The sequence below is a fragment of the Saccopteryx bilineata genome, chromosome 6 (assembly GCF_036850765.1).
Source record: "Saccopteryx bilineata isolate mSacBil1 chromosome 6, mSacBil1_pri_phased_curated, whole genome shotgun sequence".
Classification (NCBI taxonomy): Eukaryota; Metazoa; Chordata; class Mammalia; order Chiroptera; family Emballonuridae; genus Saccopteryx; species Saccopteryx bilineata.
In genome coordinates, this window is record NC_089495.1 from 100,033,003 (window position 1) to 100,055,817 (window position 22,815).

The 22,815-nt window shown below is 39.4% G+C and overlaps 1 protein-coding gene across 8 annotated transcripts in view; it reads right to left on the minus strand.

Moving 5' to 3' along the window:
- Positions 1-6,723: 6,723 nt before the first annotated feature.
- The window catches only part of ELF1 (E74 like ETS transcription factor 1), a 156,865-nt gene continuing 140,773 nt past the window's right edge, over positions 6,724-22,815 (minus strand). For all 8 annotated transcript variants that reach the window (XM_066234052.1, XM_066234045.1, XM_066234047.1 and 5 more), the window contains 4 exons: positions 21,527-21,610; positions 20,177-20,369; positions 18,566-19,015; positions 6,724-8,718 (listed from right to left, as the gene is read on the minus strand). In XM_066234052.1, coding sequence (XP_066090149.1) covers positions 8,115-8,718; positions 18,566-19,015; positions 20,177-20,369; positions 21,527-21,610 — 1,331 coding nt within the window. In that variant the 3' untranslated portion in view covers positions 6,724-8,114. The remainder of the gene's footprint in view (positions 8,719-18,565; positions 19,016-20,176; positions 20,370-21,526; positions 21,611-22,815) is intronic.

Below are 22,815 nucleotides of genomic sequence, written 5' to 3' on the forward strand. Positions count from 1 at the left end.
TGAGAGCTGTATAAAAGAATTGATAATCAACAGCATACAGATAGTTAGCAACATGAGAACATGAGCATGAAAGCAGGCAAGGACACGTGGTATCATTACATATTTAATAACTATTAACTACTATGTACAGCTAGTGCTCGACTTACGACCATGATTGGTTCCGACAGACTGGTCGAAACACAATTTGGTTGTAAGTTGAGTAGGCTATATGTACAGTACTGTGAAATGATGTTATAAAAATCTTTAAGTCATATTGTATCATAATTTTCTTTCATTATTGTTATATATCATAATTTTCTTTGTTCATTTTATGCCATTTGTATAATCTTTATACCATTTTGTTTCTTATTTTTACATTCGTCAGGTTTAAGTAAAACACTGCATTACCAGTACAACTGGTTTAATATTTGCAAAGACAGTTTCCTCTTGGTAGACATCTTGGGAGGGGTTTGATGAAAAACATTCAAGACACAAAACACAAATTGCTGTATCAAGTCTGGGATAACAGTTGAAATGGTGCACGCAGAGATGGTAGTGCTGCTGGAAGCTGGTCCGCACTGTCGTACGCCCAGCTGGGCAACACTTGCACTGCCAGACGCGGAGCAGTCATGGCTAGTGATTGTGGTCATAAAGTCGAATGGTCGTAAGTCGCATAGGTCGTAAGTCTATCAATATTTATAAAGGTATTATGCTTGGGACTGAGGGTACTCAGGTGACTATAACATTTGTTCTTTATAATCTAGTGTTGGAATGACAGCAGGCAATTATTTAGTGTCCTATGTTCCCAAGTGAAAGAAATTAAAGGGCTCTATGACAGCAACAGCAAGGTTCTGAATGATCAAAGGTCTCAGAGAAAATAATATCTAAGCTCAGGCCTGAAGAACAGGTAGGAGTTAGCCAAATAGAATGAAGTAAACTACCAAGCAAAGTGACAGCAAATGCAGATCTCCGAAAAGTAGAGGGAACACAGAGTTGGAAATTATAGCTTTAGGGCTGTTCATTTGCTTAAACTGCTTCAAATCCTCTAATTTGGTATTCTAATTTTGTGTTTTCCCTAAACTAAGGCCTCCTTATCCACCCAACCACCAAACTGTGTAAAGTCAGGCCTCACAAAATCTGGATTTGCCCTTTCAGAGGAGATGGGTCACTTTTGAGCAGCACAGAATCTAATCCCCCTTGAATGTTGGGGAGAATTCTCTAAATCTTAGTTGTCACTATAGCAACTTCCTCTATAGAAGCTGAAATGCCAAACTAGTTGAGAAGCTGAACTTGCTTTCTCAACTTCCCTTGGAGTTAAAAGACCTGGACACTTGACCTAGAATCTGTCAATCACATTAAGTTAGTAGCTAGTTGACACAGTGCACCAAAAAAAGCACCATAACCTGACCAGGTGGTGGTGCAGTGGACAGAGCAGCAACCTAGGACGCTGAGGACCCAGGTTCAAAACCCTGAGGTCACCAGCTTGAGCACAGGCTCATCTGGCTTGAGCACTGGCCACCAACTCAGGTGCAGGGTCACCAGCTTAAATTAAGCATGGGATCATAGACATGACTCCATGGTCACTGGCTTGAGCCTAAAGGTCGCTGGCTATATGCCCAAGGTCATTGGCTTAAGCAAGGGGTCAGTAGCTTAGCTGGAGCCCCTGATCAAGGCACGTATGAGGAAGCAATCAATGAACTAAAATGATGCAACTATGAGTTGATGTATGGGTAGCTCAGTTGGTTAGAGCATCGTCCCAGTACACATGGTTGTGGTTGCATCCCCAGTCAGGACACATATAAGAATCACCCAATAGGCCCTGGCTGATTTTCTCAGCGGATAGGGTATCATCATGGTGTATGGACATACATACTAGGTTCAATTCCTGGTCAGGGCACACATGAGAAATGACCATTTGCTTCTCTCCCCCTCCATCACCCTCTTCTTCTTCTTTCCCTCTTGTAGCCAGCAGCTCGACTGGTTCAACTGTGGATTCTGGGCACTGAGGATGGCTGGGTTGGTCCCAACATTGGCTTCAGGTGCTAAAAATAGCTTGATTGATTTAAGCATCAGCCCCAGATGTGGGTTGCTGGGTGGATCCTGGTGGGGGTGCATGCAGGAGTCTGTCTCACTATCTCTTTTCCTCTCACTTAGAGAAGAAAAAAAGACTCAACCAATGCATGTATAAATAAGTGGAACAATAAATTTTCTCTAAAATCAATAAAAAAATTTAAAGGACCTTGGTTAATTTTTTTTTCTCTTTTTCTTTTAAAATTGGGGTTGAACATCCTGAAAACCGGTGTAAGAGCCAATGCCAGGCTGAGAAAGGCCTGACGGAGGCGGGACTAGAGAACACAGTGAAGGGAGGGGCCCCTGGCCAGCAGGGGAGGAGAAAGAGAGATGGTAGTAGATGGCAAATAAGAAACAGGTTTTTGTAAAAGGAGGGGAGGGGGCTCTCAGAGGGAAGAGAAACCCGAGCACAAAAGAGGTCCGCAGAGGGACCAGAGAAAAGTCCCGACAGAGGGGGAAAGAGAGAGAGACGCCCCCGGGGGGTCAGGCAGGAGGGAGAGAGAGTTGGGAGTCCGCGGAGAAGGAAAGATTAGGAATGGAGGTTTTAGGTGAGGTTTCTCTGGCCAGAAAAAGGCCTGCATGGTGGAACAGGCGGCACAGAGATTAAGGACAGGTGTGCAAATAATTAGAGGCCATGAATGTAAGAGATCTCCAATCAGTTCCCAGCTTTTTTGGAGATAGTTAAATTGGTGAGGGTGTTAAAACCGAAAGTCCCTTCAGGAGGCTAATTGAGTGGGTTCTGTGGCCTGGCCACAGCGGAGAAGAAGAACAGTTTCTTCTTCCTTAGGGAGGGAGATTCCTGTGCCCCAACAGCTGCCCTCAGTTCTCGGAGTGGTCAGACTTGAGTATTAGCGTCCTAAAAACTCAAGGTCCAACCACGGACGAAAGTGAATGTGCTTGGGAAGGTCTCCACAAGCACACACTCACTCGGACGGAAAAGAGTTCCCTGACGTAGCTACAGTTTCGGACAGGGAGTCTTGGAAAGAATTGAGAGGAAGGCGGAGGCAGGGGACTTACTGCACTGTGTGCCGAAGTGGGTGTAAGTTGGCGATCCTGGTTCTTTCTCGGAGGGGAGGGGAAAGGAGTGGTCCTTGCAGACTTCTAACTCCTTCCGGGTTTTCGGCACCAAAATGTAAGGTATTTTTCCCCGCCGAAAAGGAAGGAAGAGGCCAGAGCCACAAAGTGTGGAATAGCAAATGGCTTTATTGAATACAGAGCACACATCCTGCCCGGCAAGGTTCCCTGGCCCCGAGGAAAGATGGAGGAGAGATGGAGGTCAGGGAAGTTGCCGACCTTGGTTAATTTTAAGTGAAGTTATACCAGTTATATCAAAATAAAATCCTACAGCCTGACCTGTGGTGGCGCAGTGGATAAAGCGTCAACCTGGAAACACTGAGGTTGCCGGTTCGAAACCCTGGACTTGCCTGGTCAAGGCGCATATGGGAGTTGATGCTTCCTGCTCCTCCCCCTTCTCTCTCTCTCTCTCTCTCTCTCTCTCTCTCTCCTCTCTATAATGAATAAATAAAATCTAAAAAAAAAAAAAAAAATTAAAAAAAAAAAATAAAATCCTACAGCAGTAGAGACAGAGGTACAAAAACTCAGTGATTCATGCCTGCCAACAGTGGCTACAATTTTCTCACCAGACCAGTTGCGCAGTAGTTTTGCAATTCATTCCTAGCTATGTGACTCAGCTTGACCCTGATTCCCTAGTCCTTTCATCTATTCTGTGAGCTGCACAATATTCTTATAATAAAATCTTTTATGCTGAAAACCAGAATCCATCACTGTTGCGATGACCAAGATCCTAAACTTACAGAAAATTTAGTATTTGGAAGTGGAATGCTACAAAACAGACCCTAGTATGTATACCAAGCCAGGTAGATGAGGCAGAATGGAAGTTACTGAGGACAGCGCTGAGGAAATGGTGACCCTGAGACAGGGTATCAAACTTACACAATCAAGAAGTGTACACGTTGCAGAGTATCCTTCCCTGTGCTCATACTAGATGTGGCTGTGGAGGACAAGAAACTAGGGAGCTACAGCTAATTTGAAAAAAAGGACTGCACATCACCTTGGTGATCTTAGTCGTGAAAATGAATCAAGTAATTGAATGAGACTTTGGATCAGGGGTCTCAAACTCGCAGCCGTGCGGCCCGCCCACCAATTTTGTGCGGCCCGCAGACTAATCAAACTTCGTGGATTAATCTGCGGGCCAGTCTGCGGGCCGCACAAAATTGGTGGGCGGGCCGCGAGTTTGAGACCCCTGCTTTGGATGATCTCTCTTTGGGAAATACGTTCCTGTAGGCATGAACATTTTCGAATGTAGGCCGCTACATTCCACCCTTATTCCTTGCTATAGAAGCCCCAATTTTGTTTGTCCATCTCAGTAACATATAATTATTTACAGTAATCCTGCAATTGGTTTAAGGGGTATATATGGCCAATCTAGCCAATAAGCTATGAAGAGATAGCTGCTCAGGGTGTTCTGGGAAAGACCTTCCCATTGACAAACAAATATTCAAGGTACTACTGCAGCTATCTTGCAACCATGGCAAGAGTCATCCTGTAAACTCAATCAAAATTCTGAGGATGGTAAAGCAGAAGGATGGAAGAAGTCTGGTTGCTTATCATCACCACTGATTTGAATTAACCAACCTAGAAATCTCCTAATTCCAGCTTTCTTGTTTTATACTATTTAATAATTTTGGATTGGGTCTTGTTTCTTTCTATTTGGAGGATCCTAACCCTGACAGTAATTTGGAGAGTGAAATCTGAAGATAAGGCTTGCAGGAGCAAGAAGAGGTGGGGGGAAGATAAAACAAAACGGCAAGAGGTGAGACCATGCGGCACCTCAACTCTGAACAGTATGGAACCACAAAGGGCTTGACAATTAAATTAAATTGGCACTCCTGTTGCATTGAGAACAGACTGGAGGGGAACAAAGTGAATCAAAGAGAACACGATAAAATCTGGAGGAGCTCCAACCTTTGAAAAAGTTTCTGGAGAAATCCAAGAGGAACATTGAAAAGTTATTATAAAGGCAGGAGGAGGACAGGAAAGAGTTGGCCACTGAAGTGAAGGCATCAGAAAGTTTAAAGGAAGAGTGAGTTATCAAAGGTTATCAAATGCTGGAGAGGTCAAGGAAGAGGATGGAAATCTGGCAGTATGGAAATTGATTACTATTTAGTGACTTTTGCAACAGTAATTTCAGGGTAATAGTGAGGACAAATGCAATATTAAAGAGGGTTAAAAAGTGAAAGGAAGGTGAAGAAAGCTTGACCAAGCAGTGGTGCAGTGGATAGAGTGTTGGACTAGGATGCAGAGAACCCAGGTTTGAAACCCCGAGGTCACCAGCTTGAGTGTGGGCTCACCAGCTTGAGTGTGGGGTTGCTGGCTCAAGTGTGGGATCATAGAGATGACCCCATGTTTGCTGACTTGAGCCCCAAGGTCACTGGCTTGAGCAAGGAATCACTCGCTCTGCTGTAGCCCCCCCCCCCCATCAAGGCACGTATGAGAAAGCAATCAATGAACAACTAAGGTGCTACAACAAAGAATTGATGCTTCTCAACTCTCTCCCTTCCTGTCTGTCTGTCCCTATCTGCCCATCTCTCTGTCACAAATAAAAATAAAAGAAGTGAAGAATGTCTCAAGTTTACAGGTTAAAAATAGTGACAGTAACATCACAGGTGCTTCTCCTTAATTAATATATGTTGAATCAATGATTTCATGTATAAAGGCCAAGTACTGAATGAGAGCTATGCCCTGTTCAGGAGGTCAGTATAACGGGATGTTACAGAGTGCACGGCTAGAGGGAGTTCTGGGCGAGGAAAACTTTTCCTCACCCTTCTCAGCATCCCTAGCTAGGCCTAAAAAATCAAGCTGACAAAGACAGATTAAAGAGAAAAGCAAGCACATTTATTTAATATAAGTTTTATGTGACACAGAAGCCTTCAGAAGGAAGTAAAGATTCAAAGAAATGGTTAAGCATGAGTGTTTTTATACTAGTTTGAAGAAGAGTGGAAAGTTGTGGAAAAAATGATACAACAAAAGGGCATGAGTGAAGGGTAGTAAATTGGGGAAAGTCAGCAAGGCCTGTCCATTCAGATCCTTCTCAGCATCTCTCCATATTTAGAAGAATGCTCCTTTTAAAATGGTATTTTGGAAGAATATTAACTGACATGAGAAAATGAGTAAGTGAAAGTAACTTCTGGACATAGGGCTATGGAATTCAGATTTTAATTTCCTTAATATATTCTGTTCCTCTATTCTATTCTGTGAACCAATTAATTGGTCTAATTTCTAATTAGAAAACTTGTTTTACAATTATGTTTTATATTATTGCTGAGAATATTTTTTTTATTTTTTATTTTTGGAGCTTTGTAATCCATTGTGTGACGTCTGGAAAATGCCATTTGGCATGATAGAGAAAATTGAAGGATGTCATTCTGCAATTGTGACCAATGGGCTGCTTTCTGGGCCCTTACAGAAGTCTTGACTCTTTCAGACAGCAGTGTAAGCTTACTAATAGACCACAGTGCACAGGGCCTAAAGAGTTAATGAACTAAGTATTTAGGAAGAATGTTATATAAGCATTTACTGACACTGAAAATACTAGCAACATTTTCTGTATACTTGTTCTTAAGAAACATCTGCTTAAAAACACAAACACTGAGAATTTTTACATGATTTATTTAATAATAAACCAATTAAAGATACAAAAATGTTTAGAGGATTCCAAAATTTAAATTTTTGTTTAAATACAAATTCACTCTGTAATATGAAAACATATAACATTAGATCTCTAAACAAAATGATTTTTTTCGTCTACAAAAATTTCTCTTTCCTATACTAGAAAATTTGCAGAAAAAATTTTTCTTGTAAAATTAAATGTACATTATTTACAGTTGAAAAAGTAATCTAAAAGTTATTTCAGAAACTTGGGGATATATATGTATATTATCTTTGTATGCAATCCTCCCACTCCCAATTTAAAAAAGATCCAAAATACATATAAAGCAATTATCCTTTTACAGCAACTGACTACTCAAACAAATGAGCCCAGGGCTTGGCTGCTTTCTGGGCCCTTACAGAAGTCTTGACTCTTTCAGACAGCAGTATATTATTTAGCACTCAGCAACGTAAGCTTACTAATAGACCACTGTGCACAGGGCCTAAAGAGTTAATGAACCAAGTATTTAGGAAGAATTCAGGTTCATAGCAATCTTACAGAAAAGAGAATAAATTTTGTAGGGCCACTTATTTTTCTGCAATATTTTAGCTATACTTACCATAGGAAATAAGCTGTTAATATTTGATATAATTTTAAAATATAGAAGTTGGAATCATAAAATTTAGAGCTAGACAGGAAACTGAAGATTATCTAGTCTAATAGAAATGGATTCCTTCCTTTCATGAGAGAACTGAAGCCAAAAAGAACAACTGAGTGCCCAAGGTTACAAATTGGTTAGTAGGAGTCACTCTTAGGTTGGTACCTTTATACTTTCCTACTTCTGAAACAGGTTCAGCCATAGCATGGGCACATTTCAATTTTTAATGTTACTAGTTTACATATTCATAGTTCAATATACAGTGCAACCAACTAATAGTCAATCTAGTGAAATCATAATTTTAACAAAGTATAAAATAGGTGTCTTGCATTTGAAAGTCAAGACTTAACTTACACAATTGGAATGAAGATAGTTCCTATATAAATTTCCTGTTGTCTTCTTTTAAGTACTGTATTTATAAAAGAACCAGAAGATAATACAATGTAAAATTTAAAAAGAAACTTTCAAAATGCTTATGATATAGTAACTGAAAAAAAATCTCAAAAGAATGTCTTCATAGTATAAAACGCCCGTTCCTTCACAACTGAATGCCGAAACGTGGAAAACAGAGAAACACTTTGGTATACTCTCTCATCTAACAAACTCAAAATTAACTATTTTTAACAACTACAAAATTAGGAACATTTTTTAGAATTTGTCTTAGAATTCCATAATCTGCATTCAACTGGAAATGTTCAATTAAAAAACCAATCATCCACAATTCTTTTGGTATGTTAATTAAAAAGAGTTGGGTTCCAGAGGTTCATTTTGTTTCATAGCTACCTGAGAGGTAATTCCATTGGAACTGGAAACCACCATGACATAAGGCTGTGGCTGTTGCTGAGTTTTCTCAGTGTCTTCTTTCAAATTATCTTCATCTTCCTTTTTTTCTACTTCCTGTCTAAGAGTTTTTGTTTCTTGAGCTTTGACAACTGAGGTGATTACAGTGCCAGGGGGGTGGGCAACCAGTTGTGAACTGCGAGGAGAAAAGGTCACCACAGGTGTAGTGGCACTGAAGGACGGAGATGAAGCCACACTGACGGTTCCATTGCAAATGGACTGCACATTGCTAGTAAGAACCTGCTGTACATGGGCAGGGCTCAAGACAATTGAAGGAGGAGAGCCCGGCTTCTGAGATTGTAACATGACGTTTTCTTTCAGTACTGTCATGGGCTGTGATGACGGAATGGCTTGTAAAATAAATTTCTGTGACCCAGCACCTGAGGATGGATCTGTGCTGGCTATAACTGTTGTGATTGGCACTGTCTGGAGTGTTACTGTATGTAAATGCTGATTCCCAGGAGACACGACTACTGGAACTTGGGTTGGAGCCTGTATGGTCCTATTGAGATTAAGAAATAAAAGTGAGAAAACTAACATTCTACATCATTTAAAACTTTAAGATTGACAAGTCATACTTGACAAAATATGAGTATATTTTTCAAATGTTACATCCAATATATTTTTTTTACATCCAATATTTTTAACACAACATAACAAACATCATGCCAGACCCCGTAGTAAACACTGTACTTACAGAAATGTCCAACACAAAACTCTGAGGTCATTAACTATGATAGCATAAGAATGCTCAATTGATTAAAATGAAAAACACCTCAGCCTTAAATTCACATGTGACAGCATTATCAAAAGAATTTAAACAGTTCACAGTTCTTATCATATTCTATAAAACAAGTCATAAATATAATTAACTTGTGAGCGTTCTTTATAGGCTGTCAGAGAGAGCAAAAAATAAAATAAAGCCAACCTTTGGTAAAATAGATACAGGTATTTTTTAGCAGTTTTCTCAGCTCAAATAGTTGTCACAAAATTTAGGCATAAGGCTACAATTTAACATAAAATTTATTTTATATAAGGTTGTTAATCCCACTTATTGAATAAAGAGGTACATAGATGATATCGAGTCAATCTAATTTTAAAAGTTCATAGCTGTGAAATTTATAGTTATGACCATTGTTAATAAAAACAAATGCAGTTGAAAAAACAACATCTGGATCTCAACTGTGTTTCCTCTGAATTCTGTAAAGATATTTTACAAAAGATAGAGCAGCCTGACCAGGCGGTGGAGCAGTGGATAGTGCTTCGGACTGGGATACGGAAGGACTCAGGTTCGAGACCCCGGGGGTTGCCAGCTTGAGCATGGGCTCATCTGGCTTGAGCAAAAAGCTCACTAGCATGGACCCAAGGTCGCTGGCTCGAGCAGGGGGGTTACTCAGTCTGCTGAAGGCCCGCAGTCATGGCACATATGAGAAAGCAATCAATGAACAATTACGTGTCTCAACGAAAAACTGATGATTGATGGTTCTCATCTCTCTCCGTTCCTGTCTGTCCCTATCTATCCCTCTATCTCTCTCTCTTTCCCTGTAAAAAAATTAAAAAAAAAAAAAACCCAAAAAACAAAAAACCCTACAAAAGATAGAGCAGAAAAGGGTAGGTAATGATTATTTTTTGTTGTAAATCAAAATTATACCTATTTTTTTGTCAGATCAGCAATAAATATATTTTTTGGTATGCTGCAGAATTTTAGTAAATATTTTATTTGTGCCCTGGGATGAAAAAGATTTAAAATTGTGGACATAAATCTAGATGGTATGAACTACTATGCACCTAGGGTATACAGTATAGCCTATTCCTCTAAGCTACAAACCTGTACAGCATATTACTGTGCAGAACATTATAGGCAACTGAACATAATGGTTAGCATCTATGTATCTAAACAAAGAAAGGTACAGTGAAAGTATGGTATAAAGAATAAAATGCTACACCTGTATAGGGCATGTGCCATGAGTGGAGCTTACAGGACTGAAAGTTGCTTTAGGTGAGTAAGCAAGTAATGAGTGAATGTGAAGGCCTATGACATTGCTGTACCCACCTGTACACTTCATAAACAATGTCCCACAAACCCTTTCCCTACTTCTTTCCAACTGGATCTGGAATAGAACATCAAAGCTGTGAGTGCCACTCCGTGAACAGAGATGTGGGCTGGAATGGTTGGAAATATTGATGAGAAACTGGTTTTGGTAAGCATAGGTAACTATAATAGTGATTATCAGGAGGGAGTGAAAAGTATCAGTAGGAATAAGAAATCAAGATGAAGAAATAAAGGAAAATAGGGGATTGTCATGGCAATGTGGTTTTGGCTTTTGCATTGATGAAAGTAAGAAATTCCGTGGTATTCATAAAAAAAGTATGGGGGGGGCGGGTTGTTTAACATGGAAAGGGTGTAGAACTGAGTCAATTATTTTGACTGAAAATTTGTTTTTGGTTCCATGATCCTATCTGGAACAAAAGGCTCTCTCTGACACTGAACTGATGGAAGAAATAAAACCTACCTATACTTTTCATCATTACAACCTGAAAACATTTCCAAAGCACAGTATAGGCTGGCTGGCTCCACACTACCACAGAAAGCTTTTTCTGAAGTGGTCACTACCACTTAATATTAGTTAAGGTAGTTCCTGTAGAACTGTGTCCTTTACAGGACCTTAGTACAAGTAATTTACAGCAATGTGCCTTGAAGACAAGCTAGATTTGGGAGGGTTGTAGCACCCTCTCAGTATGTAGTATGCTAGGGGTCAGGTTCCTGTGCTGTAAAAGGTCTGTCTGCCCGGCATCTAATCTGTATGCTCAAAATTGAGGCGCTCTGTGTACATAGGAATCTATTGCCAAACCCCAAAATACTGCTCCAGTAAGAGGAAAAACAATTTCTCCTGAACCACATATCCTTCTATTTCTTACAGGAAATTCAGCTCCATTATAATCTATGGCAGTGTTTTTCAACCAGTGTGCCGCGGCACACTAGTTGTTAGACATGGTAAGGTGTGCCGTGGGGGAATTAAACATGGGTCCCCAAACTACAGCCCTCGGAGGCTATTTATCTGGCCCGCCGCCAGCCGCCTCCATCCCAACATAAACATTCCCCTCACAATCCCTCCAGCTATCATCGACAGAAAGAGTGGAGGCACAGGGAACGCTCACTGACCAATCACCTTCTAGGATTCATCCCAACCACTAGCAATGAACCAATAGTAGGCCGCCTCTCATCCACACCCAGAAAGGACCCCGCGCGGGCTGCCGCGCACTTGTCATTGTGTGGCGCGGTGAGTAGTTGAAGCTGCTACTCCTCCCCATGGTCCCGATTTCTAATCCTGGTCAGGACTGGAGGTAAATGTTGCCACCACTAGATGAAACCTCAGCCTCAGCTGGTTATGTCTATCCTGATGGTGTATATAGATATTTGACCTTTTTCTTTTTAAAAGAGGCCCCCGCAGAGGGTGATATACAATGCATCACAATGCATCACAATGTTATCTAACTTTAAAGTTAAAGTTTGCTGATCTTCCTTTGGACAGTTTTTGGTTATCTGTTGCCAAGGAGTTCCCCATTCTGGCCAAAAAAGCTATTTTGACATTGCTTCCATTTTCAACCACATATCTATGTGAGCTGAGCTTCTCAAGCTTGACTGCAATAAAAACTAAAAACAGAGAGAGACTGAGAACTGTTGAGGAAGAGCTTTGTGTGTATCTTTCTACCATTCCTGCCAGGATATCCCTTTTGTGTTCATCGAAACAGCCCAGGTTTCACACTAAGTGAGTATAAATACATTTAGAAACTATATTATTAACTATATGTATAATATGTACTGTGTTAGAGTGTCATTTTGTGTCATTCTGGTAGATGGTGTGCCCCAGGATTTTGTAAATGTAAAAAATGTGCCGCGGCTCAAAAAAGGTTGAAAATCACTGATCTATGGGACCACTAGTATATACAATGGTCCATCATTGGAAGAAATGTCATCATGTGGTGCATGACTGTATAACACTGAGCTTTTGCTGAGTATCTACTCAGATGTCAGGAAGTGACTTATTTTTTTCCCTTTTAATGGAATATATTGGGGTGACACTGGTTAACAAAATTGTACAGGTTTCAGGTACACGATTCCACAACATATCTGTACACTGTATTGTGTGTTCACTACTCCCTAATTGTTATAACCATCTTTAAGGTTAAGTATTATCATCTTTATTTTGTAGATGAGGAAACAGATTATAGAGAAAGAAGTTATGCTAGGTTGGTATTTGGCTTCCAAGTTTATCAAGGGACAATCTTTGAAAAATATTTTATCAGAGATTTTTGTTATTTCTTTGAATAACAAGAAGCTGGAGTCAAAATTAAAACTTGTAAAACTTGACAACACATCCCTTAAGTCAATTAAGCATAGCTTAATTGATTTCAACATAAACACATGCAATTACGTGAGACAAAAATAAATGAGCAAAGGAAAGAAAATGAGAAAATAAAAACTGTTGATACTTCACTGTAAATAACTGATAATACATGCGATTTATGTGAATCAACAGGCAGTATGACAAATAATTAAGCTCAGTGCTTTGAACTAAACTGCTTGCATTAAAATACTGTCTCCACCACTTACAATATGTGACCAGGCTCCTTGGCCTCTCCTTGCCTCGGTTTCCTTATCTGTAAAATATGAATAATATTACCTACACCTCACTGAGCATGAGGATTCCATGCATTACTATATGTAAAGTGTATGAAGTACACTGTTCTGAAAGTATCAGTTCTTACATATTAATTTAATAATCTAATTTTAAGGCATATGTATTCTACCTTTCAACTACAGAAAATAATCTTTAAAAGGTCTTCGAATTTATTAATAAGTAGTCAAAATAAAATGGTAAGCCAACTTATTTTTAATTTTCTAAAAATGATAAGCCAACTTATTTTTCTAAAAATGAAAAGCCAACTTATTTTTAATTTTCTTAGAAGTAATAACGTAGTTATTTAGAATAATATCTCTATTCTTAAGAGTTGTTGGTGTAACTCTTTAGGGGTGAAATGTAATAATGTCAACTTACTTGACAAATTGCCAAACAGAAATAAGAGAATAAATAAACATATAAAGAGAAAACAAATGAGGCAAAAAGCTATCAATTGAAAATCTAGGTGGAGGGTAAATAGGTAATCATTGTACTATTTAAACTTTTCCATATTTTGACATTTTTTATAATAAAATGGATAATTAAAAATGCTATTTAATGAAAGAAATCACTAAACAAGAAATTAATCTAATAAAAAGATAATCTAACAATATGTTAAAATTTCAGAGGCATATACAGTTTGCTTGAAACTTCTAACACTTTTACTTTCCTTCTATGAATACAAACAACGTAATAGCAAAACCTGAATAATTATATTCAGCAGGTGCCAAGTCTTTAAAGAGTGTTGTTGTTCATTAACTTTCCATTTCTAGTAATTTCAGGGAATAAGATGCATTCATTTAAAGCTTTGACTGCTTTAAAATAAGTAGAATTTGGCCCTGGACAGTTGGCTCAGTGGTAGAGTGTTGGCCTGGCGTGCAGGAGTCCCGGGTTCAATTCCCGGCCAGGGCACACAGGAGAGGCGCCCATCTGCTTCTCCACCCCTCCCCCTCTCCTTCCTCTCTGTCTCTCTCTTCCCCTCCCGAAGCAGAGGCTCCATTGGAACAAAGATGGCCCGGGCGCTGGGGATGGCTCCTTGGCCTCTGCCCCAGGCGCTAGAGTGGCTCTGGTCGTGGCAGAGCGACACCCCGGAGGGGCAAAGCGTCGCCCCCTGGTGGGCGTGCCGGGTGGATCCCGGTCGGGTGCATGCGGGAGTCTGTCTGACTGTCTCTCCCCGTTTCTAGCTTAAGAAAAAATACAAAAAAAAAAAAATAATAATAAGTAGAATTTTTGGGAGGAAAATTATATAACCAGATGAGAGAAATTTTTTTATTTTTTTAAGCAAGACAGAGAGAGAGACAGACACACAGAGACAGAGAGGACAAAAGAGAGATGAGAAGCACCAACTTGTAGTTGCTGCACTTTAGCTATTCACTGTTTTCTTATAAATGCCTTGGCAGGGGGTACGGAGGCCAGTTACTCCTTGCTTGCAACCTTGGGCTTCTAGCCAGCGACCTTTGAGTCACGTCTATGATCCCACACTCAAGCCGATGACCCTGTGCTCAAGCTGGAGAGCCCATGGTCAAGCAGGATGAGCCCACACTCAAGCTGACTACCTTAGGGTTTTCAAACCTGGGCCCTCAGCATCCCAAGTTGACACTCTATCCACTGCACCACACCTGGTCAGGTCAAGATTTTTCTTTTTTTTAAGTAAAAGAAATGAGTAAGAATGTATTTGGACACCTACCTACATACATATAAATACAGAATGATTTCTACAATAAGGATGTATGTTTTAAAGTTTGAAAAATTAAATTTCATATTACTTCAGCCTAATAATTAAGTTTGTTTAGAGAATTAATTGCTCTATGAGGGGATTAAAGAATGAATATATCCCAGATAGAAAGAAGAGATGGAGGTAGAGGAAAGGGGGCAAACAGGATGAAATGGGAATGGAAAGAGACTTTGCATGGGGTTTGGGGGTATGACGCAGAGGGTTGAGGGTGTTATATTGAACGGGACACTTGAAACCATGTCAACACAATAAATTAAAAGTAAAAAATTTGGCCCTGGCCGGTTGGCTCAGTGGTAGAGCGTTGGCCTGGCGTGCAGAAGTCCCGGGTTCGATTACCGGCCAGGGCACACAGGAGAAGTGCCCATTTGCTTCTCCACCCCTCCCCCTCTCCTTCCTCTCTGTCTCTCTCTTCCCCTCCCACAGCCGAGGCTCCATTGGAGCAAAGATGGCCCGGGCGCTGGGGATGGCTCCTTGACCTCTGCCCCAGGCGCTAGAGTGGCTCTGGTCGCAACAGAGCGACGCCCCGGAGGGGCAGAACATCGCCCCCTGGTGGGCAGAGCGTTGCCCCTGGTGGGCGTGCCGGGTGGATCCCGGTCGGGCGCATGCGGGAGTCTGTCTGTCTCTCCCCGTTTCCAGCTTCAGAAAAATACAAAAAAAAAAAAAAAAAAGTAAAAAATTTGCCTGACCAGGGGGTGGTGCAGTGGATAAGAGCATTGGACTGGGACACAGAGGACCCAGGTTCAAAACCCTGAGGTTTCTGGTTTGAGTGCAGGCTCATCCGGCTTGAGTGTGGGATCATAGACATGAACCTATGCTTGCTAGCTTGAGTGAAGGCCGCTGGCTTCAAGCCCAAGGTCGCTGGCTTGAGCCCAAGATCGCTGGCTTAAAGTCCACGGTGGCTGGCTTGAGCAAGGGGTCACTTGCTCTGCAGCAGCCCTCCCCCCATTAAGGCATATATGAGAAAGCAATCAATGAACAACTAAGGAGCCACAATGAAGAAGTGATACTTCTCATCTCTCTCCTTTCCTGTCTGCCTATCCCTATCTGTCCCTCTCTCTATCTCTGTCATAAAAATCAATCAATCAATTAAAAAATATATACTGCTCACAAAAATTAGGGGATCAGGGAACGTGCAGATACTCCAGTACTTTCAGCCTTTTGTCCAGTGCATTTTCACCAATGAAATAAAAGTTGGTTTTGCATCTCATTTACATAATCGAACAACTTTCTTTGACTTGTCATTTGCTTTTCCGATGTTCTTATTTAATAAAAAAAATCAAATGCTTTATATTTTTATTGCTTCATATTCATTTTGAAATATCCCCTAATTTTTGTGAGCAGTATATATACTACTTCAAAATAAATTCTATAATTATGAAGATGTTTATATGCCAGATACTATGTCAGGTGCCAGAAAAAGACAGTGAATAATATTAAAGTAGACTGAAACACCTGGGTTATGTAGACTGAGGGAAAGGCAAGCAGTCAGCTTTAACTGGAGAGCAAGGAAAGAATTATGAGCAGAGAGTGAGAGCTGGCAGCTGAGACCACAGAAAGAACTGCACTCCATATGCAACACAGATCTAACAAAAACTGGAAGAAGGCTACATAACAAAGCTATGAGTAGTAGTAATATACTAGCTGGACTGAAGAGAAAAAATATTAGAGGCAAGAAGCAGGTAGAATCCACAGAACTCTCAAGGACCTGGAAGTAAAACTTTTGAAAGATATACCAAAGATAAATACAATATTTTCATGTCTGGTACTGAGTCTCATTGAGAAATTGACATTCAGAGTTATAACAGATCCAATATAATGTCACAATTTAATCTTCCAGAACTAGAGGGTGTGGGAATTTTTTTTTGGGGGGGGTATCTTTAAGAAACTTTGATTACAGATGCTAAAAAAACACTGAATCACTCTAAGAAGGGGGTCCCAGTGATGCTGTGGCCACTGTATATGTTTCTTATTAACACAAATACATATAATCATAAGATGACAGAGCCTAGAAATCAATGGAAGGAAACACATACTTCCAATTTTATCATCACATGCAACCAATAGGATCTGCAAGAAAATAAAACAATAAAAGGAAATAGCTAAATAAGTACTTCTTTAATGTCAGTTAAAAATGAATCACTCCTGTCTAATTAAAATGAAAAAACAAAAACGTGATCTTTAGATTCTGTGCAAGTCCATTAAAGGTTTAAAATAATTAAATTTTCACAACATCAGAAGTTTAAAAGGACCATACAAGAAAGATTGAACCCAAAGTTTTTTAATTAAGTGAGAGGCAGGGAGGCAAGGAGACAGACTCCAACATGCACCCTGAACAGGATCCACCTGACAAGCCCCCTATGGGGGGATGCTCTGCTTATATGAGGCCGTTGCTCCGCAACTGAGCCGTTTTAGTGCCTGAGGCAAGGACATGGTGCCATTCTCAGCACAGGGCCAACTTGCTCAAATGAACCACGGCTGCATGAGGGGGATGGGGGTGGATGGTGGGGGGGGGAGGAGGAAAAGAAGAGAGAGAGAGAGAGAGAGAGAGAGAGAGGTGAAGAAGCAGATGGTTGCATCTTCTCCTGTGTTTCCTGACTGGGAATTGAACCCAGGACTTCTACACACCAAGCCTACGCTCTACTGCTGAGCAAACTGGCCAGGGCCCACCTAAGTCTATCTTGATCCTAGGTAATGTTTGCTTACTTATGATCAAACTGAATAAAAATCCAGCATTTATATTCTGGAATATACACATGTAAAACTGAAGTTGACTAATGAAAGTAATCAGAGTCATTTTTATTAGATTTGGAAGGGTTCCTATATTTTATGACAACTCATGTTCTGGAAATTCATGACAGTAGAAACAGAAAAATAGAACGTTACAAAAGTCTATCTGATTTTCTCTCTCTTCCTTATTCCCATTCTAAACCAGCCAAGACTGGTCCTGAATTTCTGCAAAGGATCACTCTAAAGCTGACAGGATTTTCTTGGTCAATCTGTTGTTTCCTGTGTTTCCTGGAGCTATGAGGCAAATTTTCCTGGGGCTATGAGGCAACTACAAGTTAAATTGGTTAAGCCAACTTCTGTCATTCTGAAAGCCTTAAGAAAAGAATAGCTAGGTTCTTGGCCTCCCTACCTGTTTGAACTCTGGAACTAACTGCTCCATAATAGGATTTTCCCGAAGAATAATGTTTATTTCTTGGATCTCAATGTATTCCAAAGGTCATGATATGTCCATTTTTGTTAAATTTTCATAGCTTCTGACTCTGAAAAGTGCTCTGAGTTTTTGTATATGTAGATTTTGTATTGTATGGATCAATCCAGTTTCAGAAAGGTAGAGTGGGCCTGAAAAGGGGATGATACAGTGGACAGAGCATCACACTGGGACGCCAAAGACCCAGGTTCGAAACCCTGAGGTTGCTGGCTAGAGTGCGGGCTCATCTGGCTTGAGCGAAGGATCACAGACATGACCCCATGGTCACTGGCTTGAAGCCCAATGTCGCTGGCTTCAGCAAGGGGCCACTCACTCTGCTGTAGCCCTGGTCAAGGCACATATGAGAAAGAAAACGATGAACAACTGAGGTGCCGCAATCAAGAATTGATGTTTCTCATCTCTCTCCCTTCCTGTCTGTCTGTCCCTATCTGTTCCTGTCACACACACACACTCACACAAAGGTATAGTGAACTAGACTTAAATTGATAGCTTAATATCAAGTAATATCAAAGTGTAAAAATAAGGAAACACTGATATAATCAGAGGCCTGACATAATAAATATTGCTGCTGAAATGATCTGTTGACCAAAAGCAAAATGATAGCATGAAATCACTATCATTTTCATTTTTACTCTGAATCTTGAACCACTAAACAAATAATGACTCTGCTCAAGGATATTACATAATAATACACATCAATAAACTTTAGTTTTCTCACCTAATACTTTGAACAGAAGAATTTAATGTTTCATCCTGCACGCAACTGATCACAGCTGCTTCTCCATCTGGGACAGCTTGTACTGGCTGTACCACATGCACAGTCCGGAAGAGCTGGGTAGGGTATGGAGACTGTGTGGGCTGCACTGTCCTCAGAACTTCGGACGGCTGTGCAACTTCCACCAGATCTTTGGTTTTTGTAGCTTTAGAATTCCCTGGTTTTAGAACTGTAGTGGCTCCTCCTTTTATCCCTGGACTTGAGGATACTCTTGACCGGCCTGCTTGGTTCCTGCTTGAAGTGGTTGTTGCAGACAGTGAGGGATCTGAAGACTCGACGCTGGAACTTGGATCCTCATCATCTATATAAATAAGATCTTTTGGCATTTCCTTAAACTGATACACCAGGCGCTGACCTTCTACTTTTGCCAGAATACCCCTTTGGTAATAGTACCTATTCAAAGCAGACAATTTCATAAATATTTTATTCAAAGATAAATTAAAATAATACCAAAATAAAAATTTCCTAATCATAAACTAAAGATTAAAGTTGAAAACAAAGAAGTGAGAAAATAATTCCTAAATGAAGGGCAGTTACTTTATATAAGATAGTGTAATTTAAAACATTGTCTTCTAAATATATTTAAAACACACGTAAAACACACATTTACTCATGAAGTCCTTACTATCAACTAAATCTAAAACCAGTTCTAATTAGGGGACTGCAGATAAAGTATGTGGGTCATTCTAGCCTTTACTTGTCTTCTTCCTCGATCATTCAACTAACTTGCTGAAATAATCAAATCTCATACCAACCTCAAGAAATTATTTCCCTTCCATAGTTTCCTTTACCATCCCTACCAGTTTAAATTTGATTCTGTAAATTTTATTGAACTTGTATATAAAAATTAATAATGTACAAATAGAAAGAATTCAAATTTTGTCAATAATTTCAATTAAATTAGTAACCAAAAAGTGTATGTTAAAAAAACTGTAACTAAACACATAGTTCTAGTTTAAGAAGGTTATCAAGTTACCACATCGTAGCTTTCCATTAATTTTTTCTCAAATACATTGCATATCTTGAAGAATAAATGACATGACCAAAGAAAAACTAAGTGAGTTGAAGAATAAAATGATACCCTAGTTGAAAAATTTCAATTTCTAATATTTATCCTCAAAGTAATAATTTATTACATCATAAAATATTACATATCATACCGGAGATTTATGTTAAAAAATGTATCCCTTATTAAGTACTTGCATCACCACTATTTGTACTTTGTGCTGAATTTAAGTTTAATGGCTCAAAACATATGAGGCCTGTGGTCAATTTGTAATACCTAACGATAGCTTAACACTTCCAATCCCTTTATAAATAAAATATCTGTTGTTTGCATGAAGATCTCTTAATTTAGAAGGCAAACATTTTCTCAGACTGAAGATTTCAATTTAAATGCACGGTGATTTCTATAAGTAGTGTGGCTTTAGCACTTCAATAAATAAAATTCACCATTTTTAAAATTTCTTAACTTTTTAGAAGTTATCTAAAAGTATTCTTTAGTATTTAGGAAATTATATTCTTAGCACAATGAACTACAGGAACTTCACATACCTGAGCGCTCTTCCCATGGTCTCATAATTCATATCAGGTTTGTTTTTGTGTTTCCCCCACAACCTGGACACTGCTTTAGAATCTACCAATTTAAAAATGCCTTTTTCTCTCTGGGTCCATTTGATATATTTAGGACAAGTAGCTTTGTCTTGGAGCAGAGCCAGTAAAAACTCCCAAAGATAAATTGTGTTTCCTGAAACAAAAACAATTACTTTTAAACTAACCAAAATTTCATTTGAAAGAGCATAATAAAACACAACTAAAAGACTTACAAGTTCCATCTATAATTACACAAAAATATTTCACAGTTCAGTTAGTATTGGTAATATAATGGTTATAATTTTTAGGGCCTAATATAGATTTTTTTTTTATTAGTCTCATATAAGACATCTGAACAGAGCAATCTTACCAATTAGATTTGAGATGACTTAGGGAGAAAGCACTTTTAGACTATTCCCCCCACCACGTCTTTAAGACCCATTACATAAAGAAACAGTGAAAAAGATTTGCACAAAACTTTTCAGTAGTTGTTCTCTTTATATTAGAGCCAGTGGATTAGCCATAACAATTTTCTTCAAATTTGGGCAGCAGTAATTAAAATACTAGAACTCCAACACAATGTAATAAAATGTCTATAAAATGAAAACCTAATGGGGCTGAACTCTTCCAAGAGACTCCTTATTAAATGAATGAATAGATTCTTTTCACAAGTGAGTGAAAATCTTTTAAAGATTATCATGCTCTTTACAGAAAGTGCAACTGTATCTAATAAGCATGTGGGAGCAATAAGATTTTACTATGTCAAGAAAGCTGGTAGTGTCTGACCAGGCAGTGGCGCAGAGGATAGAGCGTCAGACTGGGATGCGGAGGACCCACGTTTGACACCCTGAGGTCGCCAGCGAGCGCGGGCTCATCTGGTTTACACAAAGCTCACCAGCTTGGACCTAAGGTTACTGGCTCGAGCAAGGGGTTACTCGGCACATATGAGAAAGCAATCAATGAACAACTAAGGTGTCACAAAAACTAATGACTGATGCTTCTCATCTCTCTCCATTCTTGTCTGTCTGTCCCTATCTATCCCTCTCTCTGATCTGTCTCTGTAAAAAAAAAAAAAAAAAAAGCTAGTAGTTTCTGCTTACAATATGTCTTTATTTTAAAGCAATCTTTTTATCCTAATTGATTTTAGAGAAAGAGGAAGGGAGAGAGAGAGAGATAAAGAAACATCAATTTGCTGTTCCACTTATTCATATATTCATTGGTTGATTCTTGTTATGTGCCTTGATTGGGGAGAAAGCAATCTGAATGTTACCTGACCCATAAGTATTATAGGGAAATTACAGCAGCACTTACCCTTCCCATCTTTGTTTTTCTTCTTCACAGATATATTTGGTGTAGTGGCTGGGGAATCTGGTCGTGGTGGTTTAGATTTTCTCCCTGAAAGCAGAACAGTTTTGCATAAATATTTGCCCTCAAATCTGGGAAAGAGTGGACAATTTAGCTGTTTATAAATGCTATTTTGTCCTTTTACTTAAATTTCAAGTGCCAAACACTTTATACATAGATCACATATATTGGTCTCCTTAAGTACTATTTACTAAAAGAAAAATAAAATCAGTAAAAATGTAACATTACTGTAGGTTACATCACAAACACTTTGAAATGATATTTTGGCTCATTTGTAAACAGACCGTTAAGTTTAAAACACTGCATATTGTCTCTGAGTTGACAATACTGACAACTTTCATAAAATTCAAGGGAATGTTCTTGATTTTCAAAGAAGTTGAGCTAAAAAATATATATACCATGTAGATTTGTCTGCAGTTAGTTATCTAAGCTTTTTATGGTAGGAAAAGTGGATGTTTAGCTTTTTTCTGTTCTAAACACATCTCTGCATAGTTAGTTCTCATATACTGGAAACTTCCCCAAACTCTAGAGATATAAAAATGAGGCATAATATTGGAAAAGCACATAATTTTTATTTTTCTATATATGTTAATTTTTTTTGTATTTTTAAATTTTGTTTTGTATTTTTCCGAAGTGAGAAGTGGGGGTGAGGGAGTGGGAAGGCAGACAGACAGACTCTTCTGCATGTGCCTGACAGGGATCCACCCAGCATGCCCATCAGGGGGGCAATGCTCGGCCCCTCTAAGGCGTTGCTCTGTTGCAATTGGAGCCATTCTTGCATCTGAGGTGGAAGCCATGGAGCCATCCTCAGCGCACGGGCCAACTTTGCTCCAATGGAGCCTTGGCTGCGGGAGGGGAAGAGAGAGATAGAGAGGAAGGAGAGGGGGAAGGATGGAGAAGCAGATGGGTGCTTCTCCTGTGTGTCCTGGCCAGGATTCGAACCTGAGACTTACACACGCCAGATTGGTGCTCTACTGCTAAGCCAACTGGCCAGGGCCTCTGTGTATATTTAAACATCACATGTTTCTCTATTTATTATTGTTTATAGCAGACAAACTTGATGGTTATCCATCAACCAATTGCTTAACAAGTCCCTTCCAACAGTGTTAAACTGTATTTTGTGCAGCCTCAGTCTGGATCAACCAACTATTCTAAAGTCTTGTCACAATCTTCACTTGCCATTTATCTACAATCACAATTTGGTGGTAATGCTGCCTGTGATTTATGAAGAAATG